Genomic DNA, 25,474 nt, shown 5'->3' with positions numbered 1-25,474 from the left:
ATTTAACTTGGTTAAGAGTGTAGGAAATATTTTTCTTTCTATTTATTCACTGCTGGTTCTTGGTGTATGCTGGCTATTCCCAGCAGTTATGATTGACTGTGGCTAAACAGTATGTATATAATTGTGTGTATATATTTAATTTCTGTACAATAACAATCTATTTATTTCTCATGCATTTAATGTTCCAAACATATTATTAATGTATGTTGTTCTTACAATGAGGTAATATATATTTTATTATTTTATATGTACTGTTTACCTTTTCAAAATGTAATGATAAAATAAAAGTAAACATGCATATTTATCAATTGTTTCTAGCAGACACTGTCTTGAAAAGCAAGAAAAAGAAACATGTCACTCACACAGCCACCCACAAGCATATACAGCAACACACAACAGTGAAGGTGTTGTTATGAACATGATGGGAAGGTATTAGCAAATGAATCCTGTTTTGCAATTCTAGTCCATAAAAGCAATGTGTTGCTTCTATGTCAGAAGTTAATGAATTTGAAATTTCTTGCATTTTCAGCCTTGAAAGTGACCTGCAGAATCTTTTCTTTTGTAGCCATTTCGCAGAGTGACATTTTCTGTGGTGAGCCAGCCTCAGGACCCGCATCAGGGATCATTGCAGAGTTGCTATGATAGTGGATTGGAAGAATCAGAGACGCCCAGCAGTAAGAGCTCATCAGGTCCCAGACTGGGAGCCCTTCCCCTCCCTGAGGACAACTATGAGAGGACTACGCCGGATGGCAGTGTTGGTGAGGCAGAGCATATGGAAAATGGTAGGGGCAAACACAATCAGACACACATGAATCACGACACCAAGGAACACTAATACCCAGTATTATAGTTAGGTACAATTAGTTAGGTTTTTATTTTACTTTAGAGCCATTAAAAGGAACTGAATTGTTTCTCCTATCTATTTTGCAATGTGTACAATATGTGTGTGAAAAAAAACTGCCTTAATAGAAAATGATCCGTGTTATTATTTGATTACTTGTATCAGTTAATATAATTAACAGTTATGCAACCGTATTATTTATATTGTTTATTTTTTAAAATCTGAAAGCATCCTTTGATACTTAGTATTTGTAAGGAATGGTGTCAGGAAATGGCCCTTTATTGATAGAATCCACATATTCTTATATGGCCATTCATATTATAGTCTTTCTAAGTTAGGTTAGCATCTATATTTTTATCCATTAATGAATGATTGAGTACATTCGTTAGAATTCATTGTGAGATACATAATGTGGTTTTTAGTAACTACCACTGCTCAAAGCTCAAAAATGGAAACGGAAATACATTTCAGTTACTGTGAAATACTTTTATTTATACTGGTGAAATAACCTAGTTGTTATGAGATCTTCGAAAATAATGGTAAGAATATGAATGATTCAATGATCATACCTTTAAGGAATGTATTCCAGGCTTGTGTGATTTGAAAGTGTTCACTTGTAACAGCAGTTAGTAGGATCTATGCAGATTGTTTAGTGTAGATTGATGTTGATTTATTCAGAAATGACTTTGTGGATCAGGTTGTCATGGATCACAAGGGGCAACGTGTCCTTCAAAGAGTGAGCACCTTTCTTTGGGTTGCTGGAAAACTCAGATCTTCGAAGACAAATTATGGCTTAATTTGGGGGCATTCATTAGATTATAATGACCGCTCCTCTTTGTTAAAGACATATTGACCCAAAAAGGTAAATTGTTCTTTGTTATAAAGAAATTGACAAGGCATTCTTACAGAAGGAATCAAGATTACATTTGTGTATATTCCTGATATTTGTTTTCTAACCCACATTGCCCTAGTGTGGTTTGACTGGTAATTTATCTAGTAAACATTTTCTGAGTAACTCCATTAAAATATAGTGGCACAATTTACATTACATTAATTCTATATTGAAAGATATTTTGTTATATTAGAATTTGTGCTTCATTTATAAGTATACAATATATGCTGGGAAGTATTAAAATCCCACAAATTACAGGTGGATCCAGTAACATTTGACTGTCTTTTTTATGCTATATATGCCTTCATCAAAGAAACGTATCATGTATAATTGGAATAATTACACATAATAAAACACATGCACTGACAATTTATTGAACAATAATGACATAGGTGAATTTATTATGCTGATTAAAATTTATCAACAGCATTGATCAACAGGGGATCACAGGTTAACAACATATGTGGCCACCACTGGAAGCCATACAAGATGTGCATCTTTAATGCACACTTTTTACTTGATTGTGGATTGTGTCTTTTAATATTCTTTTTTTAACATTATTCTTACTGCTTTCTTTATTGATATACACAACAACTATAAAGAAAAAAACATACGATAAAAAATATCAAATCTATAAAGGTTCAAATGGAATGCTGAGCATAAAGCAGCATAACCAAAAACCCAATACATTATGTTTAACTCAACTACTTGTATTATTCACAGGAGTTGAGGTTAACATGAAGGTAACATAAGTCATATTTTGTTTCCGGTGACACATAAAAGGTGAACCACGTGGAGGAGCTTGGGTGTATACTGCATTTTCTGTTAAGAGCTGTACATTTATTAGCAGCAATTAATGCCATTTTAATTAATTTAATGATGAGTAAGTCCCTCCAGTGCATGAAAGCTTTATATTTAATTCTACTGGATTAACAGGCCTGACCTGTAAGTATGGAAATATGCAGGATATAACTTATATTTCAGATTCAGCTGATCAAAAGTCATTAATATGACCTTTATATAAATGCCTAAATGTTTGTATTTCTCTGTTGTATCAAATTTGTATGATCCCATCTCTTAATATCTCTGGAAGTTCAGGATTATTGTGAAATGGGTGTTGCTGTATAGGTTGTAAGATATTGGTATTGAAAGAGTCTGGAAGAGATAAAGAAACTTTGTATCAATATTTGTATTAGTAAAAGCAAGGAAGTCTATATCATTAAGTAGATGAATACTAGATCCCCATCATTTGTACTCCCCAAGACACAGTGACTATCAAAAGTAGTAATGGGGACTGATCTGACATGATAAGCTAAATAGTTTTCTTAAAGCAGTAAACTTTTTTCTCCTCTTGTGTAGCACAGTAGACATATCTCTTAAGATTATTATAGATTAATTTTCTTATTTCAACTTGCCTTTAATTTTAGCTGCTATAACAATTTTCTCAGTGTCCTGAAAGCAAAGCAGGCAAATTGTTAATGCCCAGGGTTTCTTTTATTTTGTTGGTAGGAGGTGAAGAGTACCATTGCACCTCTTATTTTCAAATTGCCAAACATCCTTAATTCCCAGGATTTTCAGTAGCCATTTCTGCAAAAAACACGATGTCATTGTTGCCCTCAACCCCCACAGAAAACCTCACAAGAGGTAGATATTTACATCGTGCCCTGTTTTCCATATCATCTAGTTCCTCCCTTAACTCCTTAATTATCTCCTCTTTGTCTTTTTTGTAGTTGTCAATATCTTTATGTAGGGTGCCCAATGGAGTTTTGTATGCTGTTTATTTGATAACTCTGAAAGCTTATTGTTTATAGTTTCATCATATAGCTTTTCATGAATTTTGCCTTTCTCGATGTTTGATAAAAACTACACTGAAGGTGAGCTATCTAATGGTGACTGTTCTCTGAACATAATGTGCTCTCCTATCAAAGGTGTTTCTTTTTTCTTGGTAGCATTTTCCATAATCAGAGGTAAAAGAGGTTTAGCCATAATTTTATAGTCTATTAAACCCCTTTAAAAGAATATTATTATTTTAAATACAGATCCAGCCATTCTAAATGAGCGAGGTACGGTGCGTTAAAATGCAGTGGGTATACTATACCCCATGTTAATTGAAATATGATAATAGTATCCGGAAGTACCTTAGCTTAGCTAAAGCTTAGCGTCTCATGTACAGCATTTGAGCTGTTGCCAGAAAACGCCTGGTTTCGAATCCCGGTCTCTGTGGGGGACAGTCTTTTTCCAATTAAGAATTTAAGTTGTATACTCTTTAGACTTTTAATAACTGTGTATTACAGCATGTTATACATTCAACGTTAAAAAGTCGGTATATTTTATAAAAGCAAGATTGCTCAGTTGGACAAAAGTACACAACCTTCCACCTTCATCATAAATAATTTAATTATGCATAAATATTTTATGCATCAAAATCTTTAACTTGGTAACTTACAGTGGATTCTGGTTTTAAAATGCTTGTTCTAACGTTATTAAGCTTATATTCTGTACGTCATTAAAAGTTATAACGTTTTATCCTTTTCTAAGAATACGTAATAAGAACACCACTTGCTATTATTGTAAAAAGATCAATGTTGTAGTTATTTAACATCACCTGATTGTTATATGAATATGGAATCGTGTAACTAAGCAGCTATAATATACTATAGTAAGTGGACAATTTGGAAAAATTTTGACATTTGTTTCTTTTTTTTAAAAAAAACTTTGTTGTCCTTGTAGTGGTAATTAACACTGTAATGTAGTGAGCTGCACCCAGGCGTTTCAAAACACAATCGGAGCATTACTTTCAGTTTGTTTCTCATATAGCCGAATGCATAAAAATAGTCTGCTATTATAGCTTATTGTGAACACGATGTGTCTCTTTCAGGTTTACACCCGAATTTAGAAAATCTATATTTCGTCTTAAACCAAATGTCAGCAGCCAGTAATGAGCCAACAATTTAACTTGGAATTTAAAAATTTGTGAACATTTTGACATCCGTTTCTTTTTAAAAAACTTTTATTGTACTTGTAGTGGTAATGGATAAAGCACTGCACCCAATGGTTCAAAGCGCAATCAGAGTATTACATTCGGTTTGTTTCTTATATAGTGAATACATAAAAATAGTCCACTATTATACCTTGTTGTTGGCTCTGGCATGAATTTGTGTATCTGGATAAATTAAGTGATGGTATTGTGATTAAGGATTTCTTTGCAAAATTCTTTACTTCAAGAATTTTCAAGAACAAAGGAGGGAAGAAGGGTTATTTTTACAATAGGCACACTGAGATTCTGACTGATTTAATTCTCTTCATTTAGCTGAAACGGATAAAGGAATCATGCAGTATGTATTGGAAGGGGCTCTGTTTTATTAACAGACACTCCGACTCAAACCTGTGTCGTACAGTGATATAGACGTGGGTAATGTCATCCTCATTAAACAATGTGCTTATCACGCAAATCCTGCTAAATTAGAAGCATTGCAGAAGGTGATAAATTGTACATTATTTACTGGAGCGCAGTTGAATTCAAAGAAAGAAGTCTGTGAAGCCCCCCTGTTTATTGGTACCAAACATTGATGAGACATCACAGTTCTGTGCAGATTAAAGAGAAGCGGTCAAGGACCGATGCGCTGTTCCCATTTGTAACATGGTTACTTCCTGGAAATTAGTTCCTTTTAACTAGGAGTTTGTAATGTCAGGCGCTCTGAACGAGTTAAGCTTTGATGCAATATAAATAAATGTATTTTCCACAAGCTATACTGTACTGACTTTAAACCTATACAACATTGCGCTGTTTGCATGTAGCATGTCTTTGTTCAAGTTTTAAAACCACAGTATGGAAAAAATAGTGTTAAGAAATAACAGTACATTTGATTGCTGGTTACCTTATGTTAAACAGCAACAATGACAACAGAGCATCCTACTGAAAATTTCTTCCCATCCCCCAAGCAGAACTGTCTATTCTACATAAACACAGCGGGGTGAAACACACCTAGCCTTTGTGAGAAGTACGGAGCTGTGTTACATAAGTTGGCTGCAATGGAATATACTAGTAGGTAAAAGGTAATTCAAAGCTGGAAAGAAAAGGCACAATGTGTCTCCTCTATAAATCTTCAATTTACAGACCGTCCAAGGTCATTTATTATTTATAATATTTTCCATATCGCCATCAAATTTGAATGTTTTTTACAAGTGTAAATCCACCTATTTTCCAACCGCTTTATCCAGGACAGGTAACAGTTTCACCCCTCCCCCTTCCCTCTGCCTGCCTGACCTGTTCCCATTTTTAACCATTCTGTGTCCAAATCGCAGCGGGTGAGAGAGAGTAGGGAGAGACAGAAAAAAAGTGAACCCTGGTTTTTTGATTGTCAGATTTAACGTATGTTTGAACACAGTCTTGCAAATTAATGTGCAATAATTTAACACAGTGAAAATTTTTATACTAATTATTGATTAAAAATACAAATTAAAAATAAAACTTTGACAAATAAAGTGGATTACAGTAATACTACCAGCTATATAAATACATATATTTAGATTCTTAAATTAATATTGTTATTAATTTCTTTAGATAAGCGATTCCATATTATATTCCCTATTTAGCGGATTCTAAAAAGTATGAGGTTTTTTACTGCGATAACGAGTGCAAGTATTCATAGAAAAGGTTAAAACATGGAATACAGAGTGAGTTTCAGAAAAAGAGGTCTGGAACACCCTTTCTCAAAAATAGACATTTAATCAATTGAAGGCTGTGAAAACAGTGACAAAACAAAATACAATTTTAAAATACAAGCAGTTTGAAATTATTAGTTGTTATTAATAAATCACTTAACTTTGAACGTGTTGTGATATTTAGAAATACCAAACAAATCTATATAGTGTTGATAATATTTACTATTTTTGTTTTTCAAAGAAATGTTTATTTGTTAAAAGAAAACTCATGGCAAGAGCTGGGTTCAAACTTCCAACCTCCAGCATGCAAGTCACATGCCTAAGCCATTACATCACTGAGCCACTTGATACCTGTAAACCGGTAATCCATACCTCAGTGAATTAGTCAAATTGATGCAGATGTTTACAAAGAAAGTGTACTACTGTAATAATTTGAGCTATATGAATATAATTATATCATTATTAATTTCTTTAGATACATGATTCCATATTATATTCCCTATTAATCAAATTCTTAATAGTGTGCATTTCTATTCATAGAAAAGGTTAAAACATTCTAACTTTTTATGAAGTATAGAAACTTAATATAGTCGGAAGGAGCACATAAAAACTTTTCCAAAATAACCACAGTATAAAATCACTTTATTGGCCATATACAATTTTTTTTCACATACCCCAGCTTTCTCTCTGTGAGACACAGACAGGAAGAGAAGCTTGGGGTCAGAGCACAGGGTCAGGCATTGTACAGCAGCCCTGGCGCAGTTGGGGTTAAGGGCCTTGCTCAGGGCCCCAATGAAGTAGGTTTTCTCTGCCAGCTGCAGGATTTGAACCAGCAACTTTCCAGCCACAGGCACAAATCCTTAGCCACAGCGCCACCACTCCACCCAGTATGCAACTGAATGAAAGAATTTGATGCTTAAAATATTTATGATGAAAGTGGAATACTGGTGTGCATTTTTTATTTAAACTAGCCATATACAGTTTACATAATATTCCTAAATTAATATCGTTTATGACCTTAAGACACGTTATGCTCCTCTTCTTTTTATGCTCAGGTACTAAAATTTCCCTTTAGTTGTAAAATTTCATATTAATATTCAATATTAATCAGATTAAAACATGCACAGTAAAAAGATTAATGAAGCAAATGTTTCACTAACAACCAAAGCACCATGAGTGCCATCTGTCGGTCATTTTGGCCAGCCAATCACATACTGCGGTATAACGAGCTAAACTGTAGATAATTTTGCACAGTACGGGTTTTTTTTCTTATTTTGAATGGCTGCATCTGTAAGTGGAACAGACTGGGACCCATCTACTCACTACCACTTCCTAACTGAAAGTGTCTTATTGGATTCTTATCCATTCCATAAAACCTTGATGAATATATGCCTGTTGACTGGTGTCTGAGGCCTAGATGCCATAAGTTTCACACATTTTCAATGGGTCTAACACACAAAGCATCCATAACATATCTTTGGCATATAAGAAGGGCATATTAAGTATCTTCATTATTTCCTCTATCACCTCTATCCAATAAAGTCTCACACTAATGAGGATACTTAGTGTTTATGCAACAGTCAAATTCAACGACTATCGTGGTCAGACTATACATATAATGAATATACCATATTTTCTTACGTTTCTTTTGATAGTAAACAAATATGAAAAATAGTTATTATCAACAACATGAGAAAAAATGTAAATCAATTTTCTTTTATTTTTAAATGAAAAAAAAAATCTTTAGGGTTCACACTAACAACATGCACACATTTAAATGTTTGTATTAGCATAATTCAGTCATCATTCATATAAAGGCACGTGTGCCAAAACTGTTAAATGTGTTAAGTGTTATTAACTTAATTTTAACTGAAGTATGCTAAAACTGTGTTTTCATAGAATATATGTTATTTATGTGAAAAGGGCATTTCTAAAGTAAGTGTAGTAAGCTGTAATTTTAATAAAATAATCCATCAAGTAATATATTGTGCATTGATTTGTTTAGCTGGACTATTGTAAGCAAAACTGTTTTCATATTCCATCTTATAGTCTCTATGTAGAAGATTTGATTTGTAATGAACCAAAGATTTGTTTATTCTGTGAAACAGTGCTTTTAGTTAAGAATTAAGTCAAGCAATATCATAGTACTTAAGCTCTGTCAATTCCAGTGAGCTACAGTATTGTAAATCACTATACAGTACATTTAAAGAATGAACAGGAATATGAACCAAATTAATTAAATTAATGAGGGTTTGGGTGTGAAATAAATGTATGACATATCCTAGTAAGGAATTACAATTACTGAAGATTTCCAACAGTATTTTTTTTCTTATAATGTATCTCTAATCTTTATTATAATAAATGCTTATATAGCGCTTTTCTGGACACTCCACTCAAAGCGCTTTACAGGTGATGGGGACTCCCCTCCAACACCACCAATGTGCAGCATCCACCAGGATGATCCAACAGCAGCCATAGTGCACCAGAACGCTCACCACACATCAGCTATTAGTGGGGAGGACAGCAGAGTAATGAAGCCAATTCATAGGTGGGGATTATTAGGAGGTCATGATTGGTAAGGGCCAATGGGAAATTTGGCCAGGATGCCGGGGTTACACTCCTACTCTTTTCGAGAAATGCCCTGGGATTTTTAATGACCACAGAGAGCCTTTACGTCTCATCCAAAGGACGGCGCCTGTTTACAGTAAAGTGTCCCTGTCACTATACTGGGGCATTAGGACCCACATGGACCGCTGGGTGAGCGCCCCCTGCTGGCCTCACTAACACCTCTTTCAGCAGCAACCTTCCCAGGAGGTCTTGCATCCAGGTACTGACCAGGTTCACACCTGCTTAGCTTTAGTGGGTTGCCAGTTGTGAGTTGCAAAGTGAAATTTGTTATTGTTTATGGCTGTTACTGAGCACTTGCAAAGGTGTGTGTTCAAGGTCAGAGAAAGAGAAGTTGCATGACTGATTTTAAATAACTTATTTGTTGTCCTGTTTCCATTTCTTATTACTGTGTCTGCATTAAAACAAAAGAAACAATAAGCAAAATGCTGTGTTCTAAGATAAAATTGAATATGCATTATTTGCCTTGTTCTGCTGTGAAACTTTTCCATTCATCCATTTTCTAAACTGCTTTATCCACTACGGTGTCATGAGGGGAACCGGAGCCATACCTGGCAAGCAAAAGGCACAAGGATGGATAATAGTCCATCACAGGGCACACAGACACAAACACATCAGGGCCAGTTTCATTTGAACCAATTAACATACCAGCATATCTTTTGACTAAGGGAGGAAACCACAGCACCCTGGGGAATCCCACACAAACTTGGGTAAGAACATTTTAACTCCACACAGATATCACCCAAGGAATTGAACCCAGGGTCCCAGCTCTGTGAGGCCTTTATGAAACTTTTAATTTAGTTAATTTACACAAGCAGGACCATTTCTATAAATTTATTTTTCAATTATGTGACAACAGAATGTGAAGTAATATTACTAATAGTGACACTTTGAAAAGTTAGGAATCATATTACTAGTAAAAGCATGTAGGTCTGTCTGCTCTCTGAACACTTCGTTTATTATTAGCTTGGGATGTTTTGAAATAAAAAAAATATTTATAAATTTATAAATAAAGAGTAACTTTTAATCTGACTGAACATTTCAATGAGAAAGTAAACATGTGTCTGTAATATTATATGACTATATAAGTTCATTATGTATTCTTCTTGTCTTTTTGTGCTCTGGGGCTAGTTTTGTTAAATACTTAATAACCTATTCAAAACTTCGTTGTTGTTGTATAATATGATTCTGCTTGTGATTTCTCATAAATAGTTCACTTTTAAATGTCTCAAACTTTTAACATTTTTAGTAATCTCTTAGTCTACAAAGTTATATAATACCTAATGCATAAACCTACACTGTGCTTTAAAACAGAAAAAAATAATATTATTATTTTTTAAAAGTTTGTAATGTATATAGCAATGTTGGATATGTTCCAAGGGGCTCGGAATGCAGTTTGAACCATATAGTCCAGATGTTACTGATTCTGTCAGAATTGCGTGGTGAATATAGGACAGTAACAATAAAAACACTGCTCTTGACCACTGAAAGGCTTGTGGTTTTAAAAATCTGCATAGGTAGTGACACGTTTGTGAATATGGCACTCATGTTTCTTCCATGCTATAAGAGCTGTAACGCAACAATTTATTTTTAATTATTTAACCCAAACACGAGGTATATAAGAAAACAATGAAACAGTTAAAGGCTAATAATAATTGCATACACTTATACAGTGCTTTTTTGGACACTCCACTCAAAGTGCTTTACAAGTAATGTGCAGCATCCACCTGGATGGTGCGAAGGCAGCCATAGTGCGCCAGAACGCTCACCACACATCAGCAATTTGGGAGGTGGAGAACAGAGTAATGAAGCCAGTTTATACATGGGGATTATTAGGAGGCAATGAAGTCCAGCAAATGTATGTACTGATTTGTTCAGTATTATTTAACATAAAAAACATAACCTGCCAGATGAAATGTCAATTACCATGTGACATTTAAACGATGATAAGTAACTATACATTATTAATTGTGAATATACAACACATTCCACTTAGGTGTATTGTCTGTTTTTTAAATAAACATTTATTGCTTGCACTGAATATGGTTTGTAATTTCTAACCATATTAATATTGTCTTCACATAAAAAAAGTCCTGTAATACTGTCAGTAGAAATGTGCTTCCTTTCATAGTGCTCTGAGATTTGAAAATCCTCTTAGTAACATGAATTTAATGCACAGAAATACAACAAATATTATTGAAATGCAAAGGAAATTTTAAACAGTGTTTTAGTTTAACACAAAAAATGTTCTTCAATAATTCAGTGGGAGTAATAATTACACATTCACTGAAATTTATTTCAAATTTGAAAACTGAATATAGCCAAAATGTTAATGCACAAGTAAATTCAGCCTGCAGAAATCTAGTCATACATAATATAATAGAACACAATGCTCAAAATAATCTGGCTCCATTATACATCTCTGAACTCCTTCGTATTTACACTCCCTCTTGTAGGCTCTGTTCAGTTAAGACTGGTCCTGTGGTCACTGTACACAGGACTAAATCACAGACTTTCGGAGAACATGCCTTTTCTATTTCTGCTTCATTATTATGGAATGCCTTTCCTTGGACTCTATGAGAGACAAATTATTTGACTCTCTTGAAATCCAAACTCGAAACAAATTTATTTTGAGTAAATTATTTTGATTAAAAATCATTACTGTAACAAATTATGTCAATTTTCACTCTGTGTGGGTGGGTGTCATTGTGCTGTTTGTAGTGCTGAGGAACACTTCAAGTACGGTGGGTGAAATTTATGGAGCTGCCCTTGAGCTCAAATCCTGGAGTACTATGTCAAATTTGCATGTTTTCTAAGTGTTCACGTGGCTTTCCTCCCACAGTCCAAAAACATTCCTGTAGGTTAAATGACTTCTGACAAAAAATGGGAGTGGTATGAGTGAGTGCTTAGTTTGTGTTAGTGTCTGTCTGTGCCCTGTGATTGACTAGCGTCCCAACCAAGGTGTAGCCTGGCTTGTGCCCATTGTTTGACGCAACTCTGTACTGGACAAAACAGCTAGAAAATGGTAGACTTGTGAATTTATAATTGTAAAAATGTTCCTATTTAAATGCAGTACAGAAGATTCTGTCTTCAAATTTTGTATAATTAACACATACAAATGTTTTCAAATATTAGTGAAATCTGTATTTGTGATAGAGTAATGTTTCCAAAGTTGTTTCACAGACCTGTTATTAACTACATACTGTAGGTGAACTTGGTAAATAGTCCCTTTTTAAATGTGTGGCTTGACAGACAGGTTGAAACTTTAAACATTTTTTGAATTGCCTAGTTATTTAAAAAAGATTCAATGAGAATGAATAGATTACGTCTTCGATTAAAAAAATATCAAATATCAATACTTATGCAGTTGAGTAATCTCACTTTTTCCCCTGGTCCTCATTGAATATTTACACCCTCAGTAACCAAATGTCAGGGTGGTGCAATTGGCTAGCAGGGTATATTTGAATATATATAAAATATTATGGGTATATTTAATATATATGATGTACAATGTAAAAAACATCGGAAGGTGATATGGTTATTAACATATTTACCATCACATATTTACCTGCTGAACAGGGTTGATATTCAAAATGAACAAGAGATCACTGTACACTTTTGCATTCAAGAAGGATATAATCCTGTGTGCTGGACAGAAGAGGAATCATCAGGCTGAAAGGCAGTTTGGAGTGGATTTGTGGTCTCAACAGATATATGTTTTATGTTATAGGTAGCTAAAAAGCCTAACATTCCAATTCATTAATTCAAGGCATCCCTTGCCTGGATGATGTGTTTTATGAGAAGGAATGGGTTTCATCATTGTGTTGTCCTAATCATTTGCTTTAGGCTAGGTGTGTATCAATTTGCTATAATCTTATCTATCTGAAAATCCTTGATTCCGGGACTCCCCCCCCCGCATTTCTTTCAGATACTAGGGAGTGTACTGTATTTCTTGCATTTTGTCTTTTAAACTCTCACTTCAGAAATGGTTAAAACTAAAAAAATGCTTTGTTCTTTTTTTCAATTTCCACAGTCCAAATTTCTCAGCATGGCTTATGTTGAGGGGTTGCTTATATTCAAGTAAATTGGGTATTGTGATCACCTGTGTTTACCTGCCTCTTAACCCACCTTGGAATAATCAAACACTTAAGAACAATATCCATTATTGTATGCTGAGTAAGGCCTTGAAAATTGCAATCAAGACTGCAAATGTAGCTTATCTTTGATACCCTAATGCCCATCACAATATGTGTGGTAACAGAAGTTGTATTTTACATAGAGCTGAAGTTTTGAGGACAACATCCAATATATTGTTACAGCTTTAGGTGACTGAGAACTGTCTCTTAGATTTTAGTTTGTGACACTTGGAAGAGTAAACACTTCTAACTTCAAGGCAGAGAAGATCTTTGCTGATCTCTGAGGGGTCCCTTGAGCAAAAATAATTGAAATGTTTACCTTAGGTAAGTGGTAAGTTGTGTGTAAATGATTGGCAGGAGCAGTACAGAAACACACAATATAAGAACACAGAGAAAAAGGGGAGAAAGAGGAAGAAACAAGTAGCAGGGCACATTGAGAGGAGCGACAAGAGTCCAGAGGAGTTTGAAGTTGAAGCTAGTGCCAGGCGAGAATCACTACAGATGCAGCCATTCAAAACGAGGGGGGTACGCTGCGGTACAGCGCGGTGGGCGTGTCACATCTAAACTTATCAAGAAGGCTGGCTCTGTGTTGGGACTGAGCCTTGACCCCCTGGAGGTGGTGGCTGAGAGGAGAATGCTGACCAAGCTCACAGCCATCACGCCTCTCATCTGCTTCATGGGACTGTTATTGGGCAACGGAGCACTTTTAGCAACAGACTGCTCCAGCTACGGTGTTCAAGGGAAAGTTTCTATAGGTCTTTCCTCCCGGCAGCTGTCAGGGTGTATAACCCTGCCCTAGGCTAGGACTGTTAGCCCTTCATTTGCTCGTCTATGGACAGCATGTTGCTGCATTGTACTTTTTCGGACACTCAATCTGTATATACCTATGCACATTTTGCACATATTTTATTTGTTTTTACAGTGACAATGATCATATTTTGCACACACCTATGTATTTATTTTTATTTATTTTATATTTATTTTGTACGTATTTTAATTTTTCATCTATTCTGATGTCTGTTTTTTTGCCTGCCTTGGGCTGGACTGCTGAAACACATCAATTTCCCTTCGGGATCAATAAAGTCTTATCTATCTAAACGCGTCATAACGCGTCATTTCACATCATATCGCACTTTACTGTATGCATATTATATTATGTTAATAGTATCCGGAATCACCTTGTAAAACCGCCAGGTGGAGCTAATAAAGTTTAACCTCTCATGTACAGCATTTGAGTGGTCACCAGAAAACACACGGTTTCGAATCCTGATCACTGCTGAAGGACAATCTTTATTCAATTAAGAATTTAAGTTGTATACTCTTAAACTGTGTGTTAGAGCATGTTAATCCTTATACATTCAAAAGTTGGTATATTTTTTGAAAGCAAGATTGCTCAGTTGGACAAAAGTACACAACCTACCACCTTTATCGTAAATATTTTAATTATGCAGAAATATTTTAAGCATCAAAGTCTTTTCCAAAGATATTACTAATAGTATTAATAATGAATGACTTTGGACAAGCTGTAAACTCAACATATTACCCTGGTCCACATTTTTTGTAACCGTCTTTGTAAACGAAAATATTTTATTTTTTCATTGACAAAAAGTAACACCAGAGCATTTCATTGATCTGATCATGTATTCATTTCCAATCATACAGGGTAAGTTTTGAGAATCTCTGATTCACCATGCCTTTCACATGTTTATAAATGATATTAATTTAGGAACATAAACATATTATGTAAACTGTATATTGCTGGTATTGGTAGTTTAAAGAAAAAATACACACCAGTATTCCATTTCTCCCTAAACATTTTAAGCATCAAAGTCTTACATGTGGTTATTTCCAAAACATGTTTACATGATCCTTCTGACCATGTTACTGTACGTTTATATACACTACTTTGTGAGAAAAGTGATAGTTTTAAGCTTTTCTGCAAATACTTTCGATATTGAAGTAAATAAAAGCATACTTTTAGAATTTGATTAATAAGGAATATAATATGGAATCGTGTATCTAAAGAAATGAATAACGATATAATTATATTCATGTACTGTAGCACAAACAGTAGTATAAGACTTTCTATTGATATGTGTATGGCTGTTTCAGTGCTTGTCATAGGATTGCATCAGTGGCGTGATAGCTTAAAGGACTAACTTATAACCCTGTGGTCGGGTGTTCAAATCCTGCTATTGCCACGAGTTTTCTTTTAACAAATAAACATTTCTTTGAAAAACTAAAATAGCAATAGCAAAATAGCAATATTATGGACACTCTATTGACTTTTTATATTTCTAACTATCACAACATGTTCGAATCTAAGTCATTTATTAATAACAACGAATAGTTTCAAACTGCTACTGATATCATTATCATCAATATGTGAAAAAAGTGAATCCTGTTTTTTTATGGTCTGTAGCTCAAATCCTGCTTAACTAAATTTAGACACAAGAAGAGTATTATTGGACAATGTTGTAAGGCTAAAGAAATCAATAACGATATTAATTCAAAGATCTAAATACATTTAATGCATGATATTAGAGGGTGTGTCTGCTCGCCTGCTCGGTGACATCACCATCTTTCCCTCTGAATAGCACAAACAGCAGGGACCTGTACTGTGTGGATCCCTTTAGATCTCTCTTCAGATTTAAAAGGTTATTAATAATATCTTCAGTGTCACATTAACATTGGAATGTTCTTCCAAGTATAAAAAGAGGCGATACTCAACGTGTCTCCTTCATAAATTTTCAGTCTACAGACCGTACAAGATCATTTTTTATAAATAATTTCTTCCGTATCGTATTAAAATTGGAACACTTTTCACAGGTGTAAATCCACCTAACCGGTTCATTCAGGACGGGTAACAGTTTCACAACTCACCCTTCCGTTTGCCTGTCTGACTTTCTTTTTAACCCTTCTGTGCCCAAATCGCAGCGGGTGAGAAAGAAACAAAGTGAAACTTAGAGTGTACACAAAAATTCATATTCTTTACTCAACAGCTTTTAAAAAATAGCACCCAATGATGTTCAAATCATGATGTCCGTGATTTTTTTTACACAGAAGACTGACACAGCTACTGTATATTTGGCTAGTGTATATTGTCTGTTTAGGGTTCTGTAGCATTCCAGTTAATGTTGTTTTTGTACTTGCAAGAATAGCTTTTCTAAAAATTTATTTTAAAAATAAAAATGACTACAATCTAATCTTTCCACGTTTGATCCCAAGAGGAATCACAATACGCTCCTACTTTGTTTAGCGATGGTATGAAAAATAAATCTAAATGGAGAGAAAGCTATGCTGAAAGTTAATTAAGATACTTAGAAGCCAAAGATAACAATTTTGGTTGCATTGTCAGATTGTGAATCAATAAGGGCATTTAATTAAACAAGCGTTTATGTTTTAATTTAAAATGGGGCTAATGGGGACTCTCTTATTATTTCTCTCTTCTCTCTCTTATTATCAAAACTCGTTCAGTTGTGGTTATTTTGGTTTCACGGAGGGCTTCTCAGATAGTTGGGCATTCAGGTAGATTGCCAGGAGAAAGGATTAATAAATGTATTTTGTTAAAGCAAGTCAGTTTTTTGCGACACATAAAATAAATTTTTCCAAGAAAGATCTGATGACGAGGAAGAAAAATCACCCGTTTTATTTTTAACCCTTCTGTGCCCAAATTGTTTTTTGTGCACAAAAAGTGGTTATTAACTATAGAAACCTGTTTTATCACTTTTAAAGTCATGCAATTTCTAAGCAGGAACACATCATTACATCTAATTTTTTATTTCTGTTTTTAAAATTAAAAAATTCGATTGCCCAACCTAAGGGCATTTATAATATTGTAATAATGTAATAATGCAATAATCCCACAATATTATAAATAAAATAAAAATGATGGTATGAAAAATACATCTAAATAGTGAGAAAGCTATGCTTAAAGTGAATTAAGGGACTTAGAATGTAAATCATTATCAATGTAAATCATTATCTTTGCATTCTAAGTCCCTTAATTCATTTTGATCTTTGATCTTAATTCACTATTCTTAATTCTAAATTGATTCTTAATTCACTATTTAGATTTATTTTTCATTACTATCGTTAAACAAAGCAGGAGCTACTTCCTCATGGGATCAAATGTGGAAAGACTGGAGTAATCGTTTTTATTTTTAAAATAAATTTTAGAAAAGTGTCATTTATACAAAAAAGTTGCATTTAATACCACTCAATAGTTCTATTAATAGAGATAAGCTCTATATTAAAGCTCAGATCAAAGATCAAATAGCAATATCTCATATACTGGGACTGATCTGTGATTTGTGATGTGGATGAGTGTGAATTGTGTTTACAAACAATGTACACACAGACTCAGACAGTGGAGTCAAATTCGGCACAGACAGCACACCGGGAGGGGGAAGAGAGAGATGCGAAAAACACGCAGCGCCAGGCGAATACACAATATTAATGTAGGGCTTTCGGGCACACGTGAATTTGTGCCCTACACCCTGTGGTACTGCTGTGTACATACAGTACGAACATGTTGTGATATTTAGAAATATAAAAAATGTCAATATAATGCCAATAATATTGGCTATTTTAGTTTTTCAAAGAAATGTTTATTTGTTAACAGAAAACTCACGGCGACAGCTGGGTTTGAACACCTGACCTCACAGTTATAAATCAGTGACTTAAACTATCACACCACTAAGGCAAGTCATGTGACATGTATTCAAACAGCAACACGCATATCATTATAGAATATTGAATGCCTGGCGGAAGTCCTGTGTCCGTCCTATATAATAATGGCACAATATTATAAACACCCCTTTGGCTGGGCAATCGAATTTTTTAATTAAAAAAAAATAAAAAATAAGATGTAATGATGTGTTCCTGCTTGACTTAGAAATTGCATGACTTTAAAAGCGATAAAAAAAGGTTTCAATAGTTTTTGTGCATGAAAAACAATTCGGGCACAAAAGGGTTAAAAAGAAAGTCAGACAGGCAGGGGGGAGGGTGAGTTGTGAAACCTTTACCTGGATGAACCAGTTAGAAAATAGGTGGATTTACACCTGTGAAAAGCGTTCCAATTTTAATGCGATACGGAAGACATTATTCATAAAAAATGATCTTGTACGGTCTGTAAACTGAAAATGTATGAAGGAGACACGTTGCGTATCACCTCTTTTCACACTTGGAAGAACATTCCAATGTTACACTATTAACTTTCAGCATAGCTTTCTCACCATCTAGATTTATTTTTCATACTATAGTGAAACAAAGCATCGCGTCTGCATCGCGTCAGGCCTAACAACACCTTTTAATTGTGACTATATCCACGATATACAGTAGCACGGCCTCTCGTGCCTTATTGCTTAAATAATTAGATTCTGAAATGTATGAGTTTCTTTTACTGCGATAACGAGCGCAAGTATTCATGGAACATGGTAATCACTTAACTCACTTTGAACGTTTTGTGATATTTAGAAAGACCAACAAATATTTAGTCAGTAATAATATCATTAGCAGTTTGAAATTATTCGTTGTTATTAATAAATTATTTAGCTTCGAACATTTTGTGATATTTAGAAATATAAAAAATGTAAATATTTTATGAAACACACGTTTGCGATTTTAATCAAGATGGGGGTAAGGGGGTCTTCTCTATGACACTCTCTGTTAGAAAATCAACATGAAACAAAATAAAAACTAAAAATAAGATACAATTTATAGACATATTACAGACATTTACAACAAAGACATATCATAAAATATTTACAGATATTGTTAAATTTTTAAGTTACTTTAAATTACTGTAAATATATTACTTTATTTTATATAGCACCTTTAAAAGTGGCATCTAAAAGCAATACAGGATTCTGGCTGTCAGATTCTGAACATATTGGAGTTGTTCAATGTGGATTTAAATAATCCAGTGAACCGGATGTGCATTTATTAATTCTACTGAAAAAAGTTTTCTTGATTTCTCTAGTTCCTAGTTTCTCTATGTTCCCTTTAAAATTAACTTTTATTCCACAATTCCATGTACTACATGGCCGGTACGGAAACTAAAGGGAATTTTCAGTAGCTGAGCATAAAAGAAGAGGAGCATAAAGCGTGTGATGGTCATAAACAATATTGATTTAGGAACTGCATCAGAGATATTTTTTTAACTGCACTGCATCGAGGAGAATCAGTATAGCTTCTGGGAAATACATTTTTCCTGCATCAAAGTTTAACCTGTTCAGTTTAACCCAGAGGTGATTTTCTCCAGTCATGGGTGCACGCAGACCCCTGTATAATACATATTGCAAACTTCAACTCCTGCCCAGACTGTATACAATACAAAACAATAAAATTATGAACCATATGTGAGACATAAAATAACTGCAACATGCAAGAAAATCTGTACCAGGATGGAATAAAAGAATAACAAACATCATTGATATAAAACAAATTGGATGTTATGGAATGATGATCTACTGTACACACACACCATGTTCTTATGCTACAATCAGCACACTTCTACAGTGAAAGAAAATATCACTTTCTGAAACAATTAGGCTGACAAAACAGTTCTGAAACTGTTAAACCACTATAGTGATTGAAAGGTTGAAAAGTTTAAGTTGTGTTTGCCATTAAATTGCCATTTTGAATATTGAAACTGAGTACTAAGTAGCTACTGCATTCATCTGGTAGTTATTATCATGAAAATACTTTTGTTAAATTAAGATCACAACCAAACAGTACGTTTAAATGCCCCATTTTAACTGCACCTACAGTATTTAAAGTCCATCAGAAATACACCTACAGTATAAACCACTACAATTCACAGATGCTTTGGGGAAAAACTTTCACAACTCTTAACCAGTCACAACTACAAGCCCATTTAGCATAAATCTCAGTTCTCAGCACTGCATTAGAAACAGGCATAGTTTAGAGTTCTTTAAGTTGAATATTTCCAGTTAATTAAAAGTAATATAATCTGTATACATCTTACTTTATATTTAATGTCTAATTATTTGTGAGAAATATCTCAGAATATTAAATCTGAATGATATAATACCTTCTAATACTACAGGTAACTTTAAAGGTAAACAACTCACAAATGTCTGTGAGGAGGCTAGTGCCATGCTGGCAACAGTGTTTTATAGCTGTAACTTCACCAGTAGTGGTCAATGTTGTACTTCTGGTTCCCTTGATATCTGTTTAGGCTCCAGACAGAAGGAATGAATTTAGGTTCATGTTTCAGGCATTCCTCTGTCAGAATGCTTGTTAGGAAAAGTAATACGGCAACCTAACAGAGGAATAGGAGACATGCAGCCTTTTTGTACCTGAATGTTCTGCATAATAATGTTCACCTCTCTGTCCAGCATATTTTATTTCATTGCATTTTGACAGATCGTCTTATAATCAATTGTTGTCAGAATATTCTCCACTCCAAACATTCTTTTTTTTATTTTGCTTGCAGTGAGGTCAATATAAATATCACTGAGGATTTTCTTTATTTTAATCGAAAAGGGCAGTCTTTCATGTGGTCATACCCAAACCTATCATCTGTAAATAAATTGCAATCTAAAGTTTGGCTTTACTGAATAATTTCTCTCTCAATTTCCCCATTAATATGCTGGTAAAATGCATGGTGATGCTGTAGGAGGAGCCGTCTCTCGGACGTGACATGAAACTCCGGTCCTGTCTGCTTGGTCATTTAACATCCAATTAAAGTTTGTAGGAGCTTAAATTAAATGGTAAGAGTTTACCCTGGTGACCTGGCAAAATTCCACTCTAGACTTGAAATTCAATTGGTAAAGCAATTTCTCACTTCATCTGATCTGCTGTGGAGTGGGGCTGCTGGCACAGAGTAACTTCAGTGTGCCACCCACGTACCCACCTGCACTTCAAGTGGTGTAAGAAATGTCTCCCTTTCTACGTGCTATGAGCTTTGTGAACCTCTTTAATAAAAAGTTCTATACAAATGCAGAGAATCATCATTAGTTTCTTGACTGTCTTGGGAGAAAGAAACCTGTCTTTCATTGGAAAGTGGTGGGTGCTGTTCCAGCAGGAGCATATGTCTTGGGATCAAAAGATTAGATATTAATTGTTTTTATTTTTTAAATACATTTTAGAAAAGTGTAATCTATACTAAAAAGCTCTATTTATATTTATACCATTTGATAGTTATATTAATAGAGATAAGAATTCATGTTGATACTGTTTAGACATTTAATTATTTTAAACTGTATTACAGCATCGTACACATTAAACATGAAAAAGTGGGTATATTTTATAAAAGCAAGATTGCACAGTTGGACAGTATAAAGCAAGTATGATTTTAATGTTCGTAATCACTATTCTTGCAAGTACAAACATAAACTGGAATGCTACAGAACCCTAAACAGACAATACACACTTTTAGTTTAGCAGGATTTGCGCGATAAGCACATTGTTTAACGGGGATGACATTACCCACATCTATTATTACTGTACAAGACTACTTCAGCCTGTGCAGTGTGCAAAGGAAAAAGTAATAGGTTTATTCCATGCTGAAAAGAGAAGAGAGAAAACGCAACGTTTCGGCTGTGAAGCCTTCTTCAGGTGTGAGGGTCTTCAGCTCAAAATGAAATGCTAAAATGTAACATAGGCTCTGAACGGGTAAAACTTTGATTTGGGCTCGCTTGACGTCACTGCCTTTCATCTGAAATCCTGCTTGAATCCTGCTAAACTAAAACTTAGACACAAGAATAGAAGAGGCTCTGGTGAAATTTCTCTGTGAACTGAAGAGATAAAGTGTAAAATGTCTCCTCCTTTTAAACTTGTTAAAGCAACATGGAAGATATTACTTTGTTAATGATGTAGCTTTTTCAGCTCACGTGGATTTGCGCCCTTTACCCTGCGGTATCGCTGTGTACATACAGTACCAACATGTTGTGATATTTAGAAATATAAAAAATGTCAATATACTGTAGTGTCCATAATATTTGCTATTTTAGTTTTTCAAAGAAATGTTTATTTGTTAAAGAAAACTCATAGCAATTGCTGGATTTGAACACCTGACATCACACTTACAAGTCAGTCACTTAAGCTATCATGCTGCTGATCCAGTCGTGTGATAAGCACTGAAACAGCAATACACCTATTAATGGAAAATTTTATACTACTGTTTGTGCTACAGTACCAGAATATAATTATATGGTTATTATTTTTTTTAGATCATGATTCCATATTATATTCCCTATTAATCCAATACTCAATAAAGTATGCTTTTGTTTACTCCGATATCGAGTGTATTCACAGAAAAGGTTAAAAGGATCAATTTTCACAAAGTATAAACGTACACTAATATGGTCAGAATAAAAATGTTTCCGAAATAACCACATGTAAGACTTTGATGCTTAAAATGTTTAGGGAGAAATGGAATACTGGTGTGTATTTTTTCTTTAAACTACCAATACCAGCAATATACAGTTTACATAATATGTTTATGTTCCTAAATTAATATCATTTATAAGCAGGTGAAAGGCATGGTGAATTAGAGATTCTCAAAACTTACTTTGTATGATTGGAAATGAATACGTGAACGGATCAACGAAATGCTGTGGTGTTTGACTTTTTGTCAATGAAAAAATAAAGTATTTTCATTTACAAAGACAGTTACAAAGAATGTGGACCAGGGTAATATGTTGAGTTTACAGCTTGTCCAAGGTCATTCATTATTAATACTATTAGTAATATCTTTGGTAAAGACTTTGATGCATAAAATATTTCTGCATAATTAAAATATTTATGATAAAGGTAGGTTGTGTACTTTTGTCCATCTGAGCAATCTTGCTTTCATAAAATATACCAACTTTTTAATGTATGTTGATTAACATGCTGTAATACACAGTTTAAATTTAAAAGTCTAAAGAGTATACAACTTAAATTCTTAATTGAATAAAGATTGTCCCTCAGCAGTGATTGGTATTTGAAACCAGTGTTTTCTGGTGTAGTGGTTTGATGGGTTTACTGAGACAATTATTAATTGTAGCAGTAATCACGAGGTTGTTCGTTGGGGCTTTTAGAAAATCAATCGTCAGAACAACTAACAACGCACACACACGGGTTCAATACACGAGATACATTTATTAATATAAACTGTGCACCAAACATATACTAGTCTGCCTGCATACGAGCAGCAGACCTTACTGTGAGGGTTATCAATATACAAGGTATATAATCTCGAAGAGATGCAAACACAAAGAGATACACAACAGAGAATATATGTCAATATATATCGTTCGGTTACCAAATCGCTAATCAGTGTTATTACCCACTGTTACTCGAAACTCGTAAGTAAATACATTACTCATGAATTAAATTGATAACAACTTGTGTTGAGGTACAATTGAATTCTCGAGACGCAATGTAGAACATGGGGTTTACTTATCCACTGTGTATGGATTTGGAATTTCCCGGCACGAACACCAGACCAGCTGACAGGCTCTGTTGCAGCCTCTGTTCCAGCGGTTGTCCAATGGGCGTTGTGTCGGCGTCCTCTGGCTACCGGCCAACCAGTCGAGGTGCAGCTTGGAGTAGGACGGGCGGAGGAATCTGACTGCGGCGCGCAGGGCAGTCGTTGCTCCGAGGGGATCTACCAGCAGTCCGGCTGGTTAGTAGAAAGTCTCTATGCACAGAGTGTGACCGCGAGTCCTCACAAGTCACTCTTTTGCCTGGGAAGAAGCTGGTTCGTTCCCGGTCTAGCGCTGCTTCTGAATAAGCTATTCAGGTTGTCGACGAGGGTCCAACTGTAGGCTGCCGTTGATCAAGCGGAGCATTCACGTTGGTAGAATTCTGAGTACGTACGGGATCCTCGGCCTCGCGCTTAGAACAAAGTCCAAGTCCTTTTGCAGACAACAGCAGTTGTCACGTGATTGTCTCTGAGGATGCGCGAAAATGGCCAAGGAGAGCCCCGATCTGACCTTGCGCTCCCTTTTTGATCAAGACCCAGATGTGTGCTGATTGGTTGAGAGTTTGGCGGGCATTGGAGACCCACGTGGTATTACCACGCCCTGCCAGTCCCTGATTGGTTGGTCAAGGTGAGATATAAGTCACTTACTCTTGACACTTAGGAATGCAGTCCAGATGTCCATTCGGCACTCCCTAGACTGATAGGCGCCAATGGATGACCATTGATCATGATAGCCAGGCTTAGCTAATTGCATCCCTGTCTGGGAGCTTGTTCCTTATCAAAAGAAAACATCTTAAATCAGCCTGCATGAATTCTTTCTCTGTGGCTGCACCACAGAGATGGAGGGTGAGATGGGGCCTCCTTTAGGAGCATACCAACGCTTAATTCTATCTTATTAACAAGCATTGCCGCTACACTGGTGACAGCTCAAATACTAAGCGGATTAAAATATGCACAGTAATCTTGATCATCCAAACCAAAACTGACTGGAGCTAAATATTTTAACCTTGCTAGGTAGACCATGCTATTCTGTGTTTTTAGGGAACTTGGGTTTCCTGGGTAACAGATAACGTCTTTTCTGCTTAGGGTGCATTTTTATAGATCAGGATATAGGCTTCCATTTATTTTGTGGCATCCAGGGTGCAGAGAGAGAGATTTAACTGCAGGTTGCATTGTATTTAGTTACAAGGCAGCTCATCTCTTGTGTGGCCTCTGTAAGCATTAAGAGTTTAATGCTTAGTAGCAGTCAGGGGTTTTTCTGGGTGACCAGAATGTTAGGCCTCTAAAACGCCTTGTTTGTAAATACTGTACTTACATGTTGTATGTTGTTTGTAGTGTAGTTTGCATTTTTTCATTGTAATAAATATTTGTTTAACCAATTGTGCCTGGGTTATTACTCCTCTCAATAAAGGTGTGCCAAAGAAAAAGTAATTTACATGCCTCTAATTATACCGACCTCTGGAGTATATTCTGGAAAAAAAGCACTTACAAGGTAGGGGTTATGAATAATTATTAACTTATTGACTAAACTGCTTGGTCAATTCCTTAATTTCACCATTTTTGTAACCCCCCATTTGTAACAATATAAAAAAGTTTTGTCTCTTTATTCTTAATGTAACTGTTGGCCATCACTTTCAATAAGTGTTTTCATTGAAGACTTCATTTACAGATGAACTCTTGTCTGTAATTTAATTTTGTTGAAACCACTTCAGTGTTGAAAGGTGAATTCTGTCTTTTACCTTAAGTCTTTATCTCCTGACAAGTTTATTCTTGATATGAGTATATTATTTAAATAATGGTGGCTACACTGCTGACATTTTAAGTGAATTCCAGCTGGTTTCATCTTGCAACATGTATAACAGACTAGGTCCTGCCAA

At 34.9% G+C, this 25,474-nt stretch overlaps 1 protein-coding gene across 4 annotated transcripts in view; it reads left to right on the top strand.

Annotated features, from left to right (window-relative positions):
* pcdh7b (protocadherin 7b) overlaps window positions 1-25,474 on the top strand; it is a 371,243-nt gene that overhangs the window by 138,888 nt on the left and 206,881 nt on the right. For 3 of the 4 annotated variants that reach the window (XM_088627989.1, XM_088628005.1, XM_088628002.1), the window contains exon 2: window positions 566-782. In XM_088627989.1, the coding sequence (XP_088484115.1) occupies window positions 566-782 (217 nt within the window). The remainder of the gene's footprint in view (window positions 1-565; window positions 783-25,474) is intronic. The other variant, XM_088627997.1, reaches the window with a different exon arrangement.

Source organism: Lepisosteus platostomus, chromosome 1 (genome assembly GCF_059453375.1).
Source record: "Lepisosteus platostomus isolate fLepPlt1 chromosome 1, fLepPlt1.hap1, whole genome shotgun sequence".
NCBI lineage: Eukaryota > Metazoa > Chordata > Actinopteri > Semionotiformes > Lepisosteidae > Lepisosteus > Lepisosteus platostomus.
This window is presented reverse-complemented; position numbering and strand designations above follow the sequence as displayed.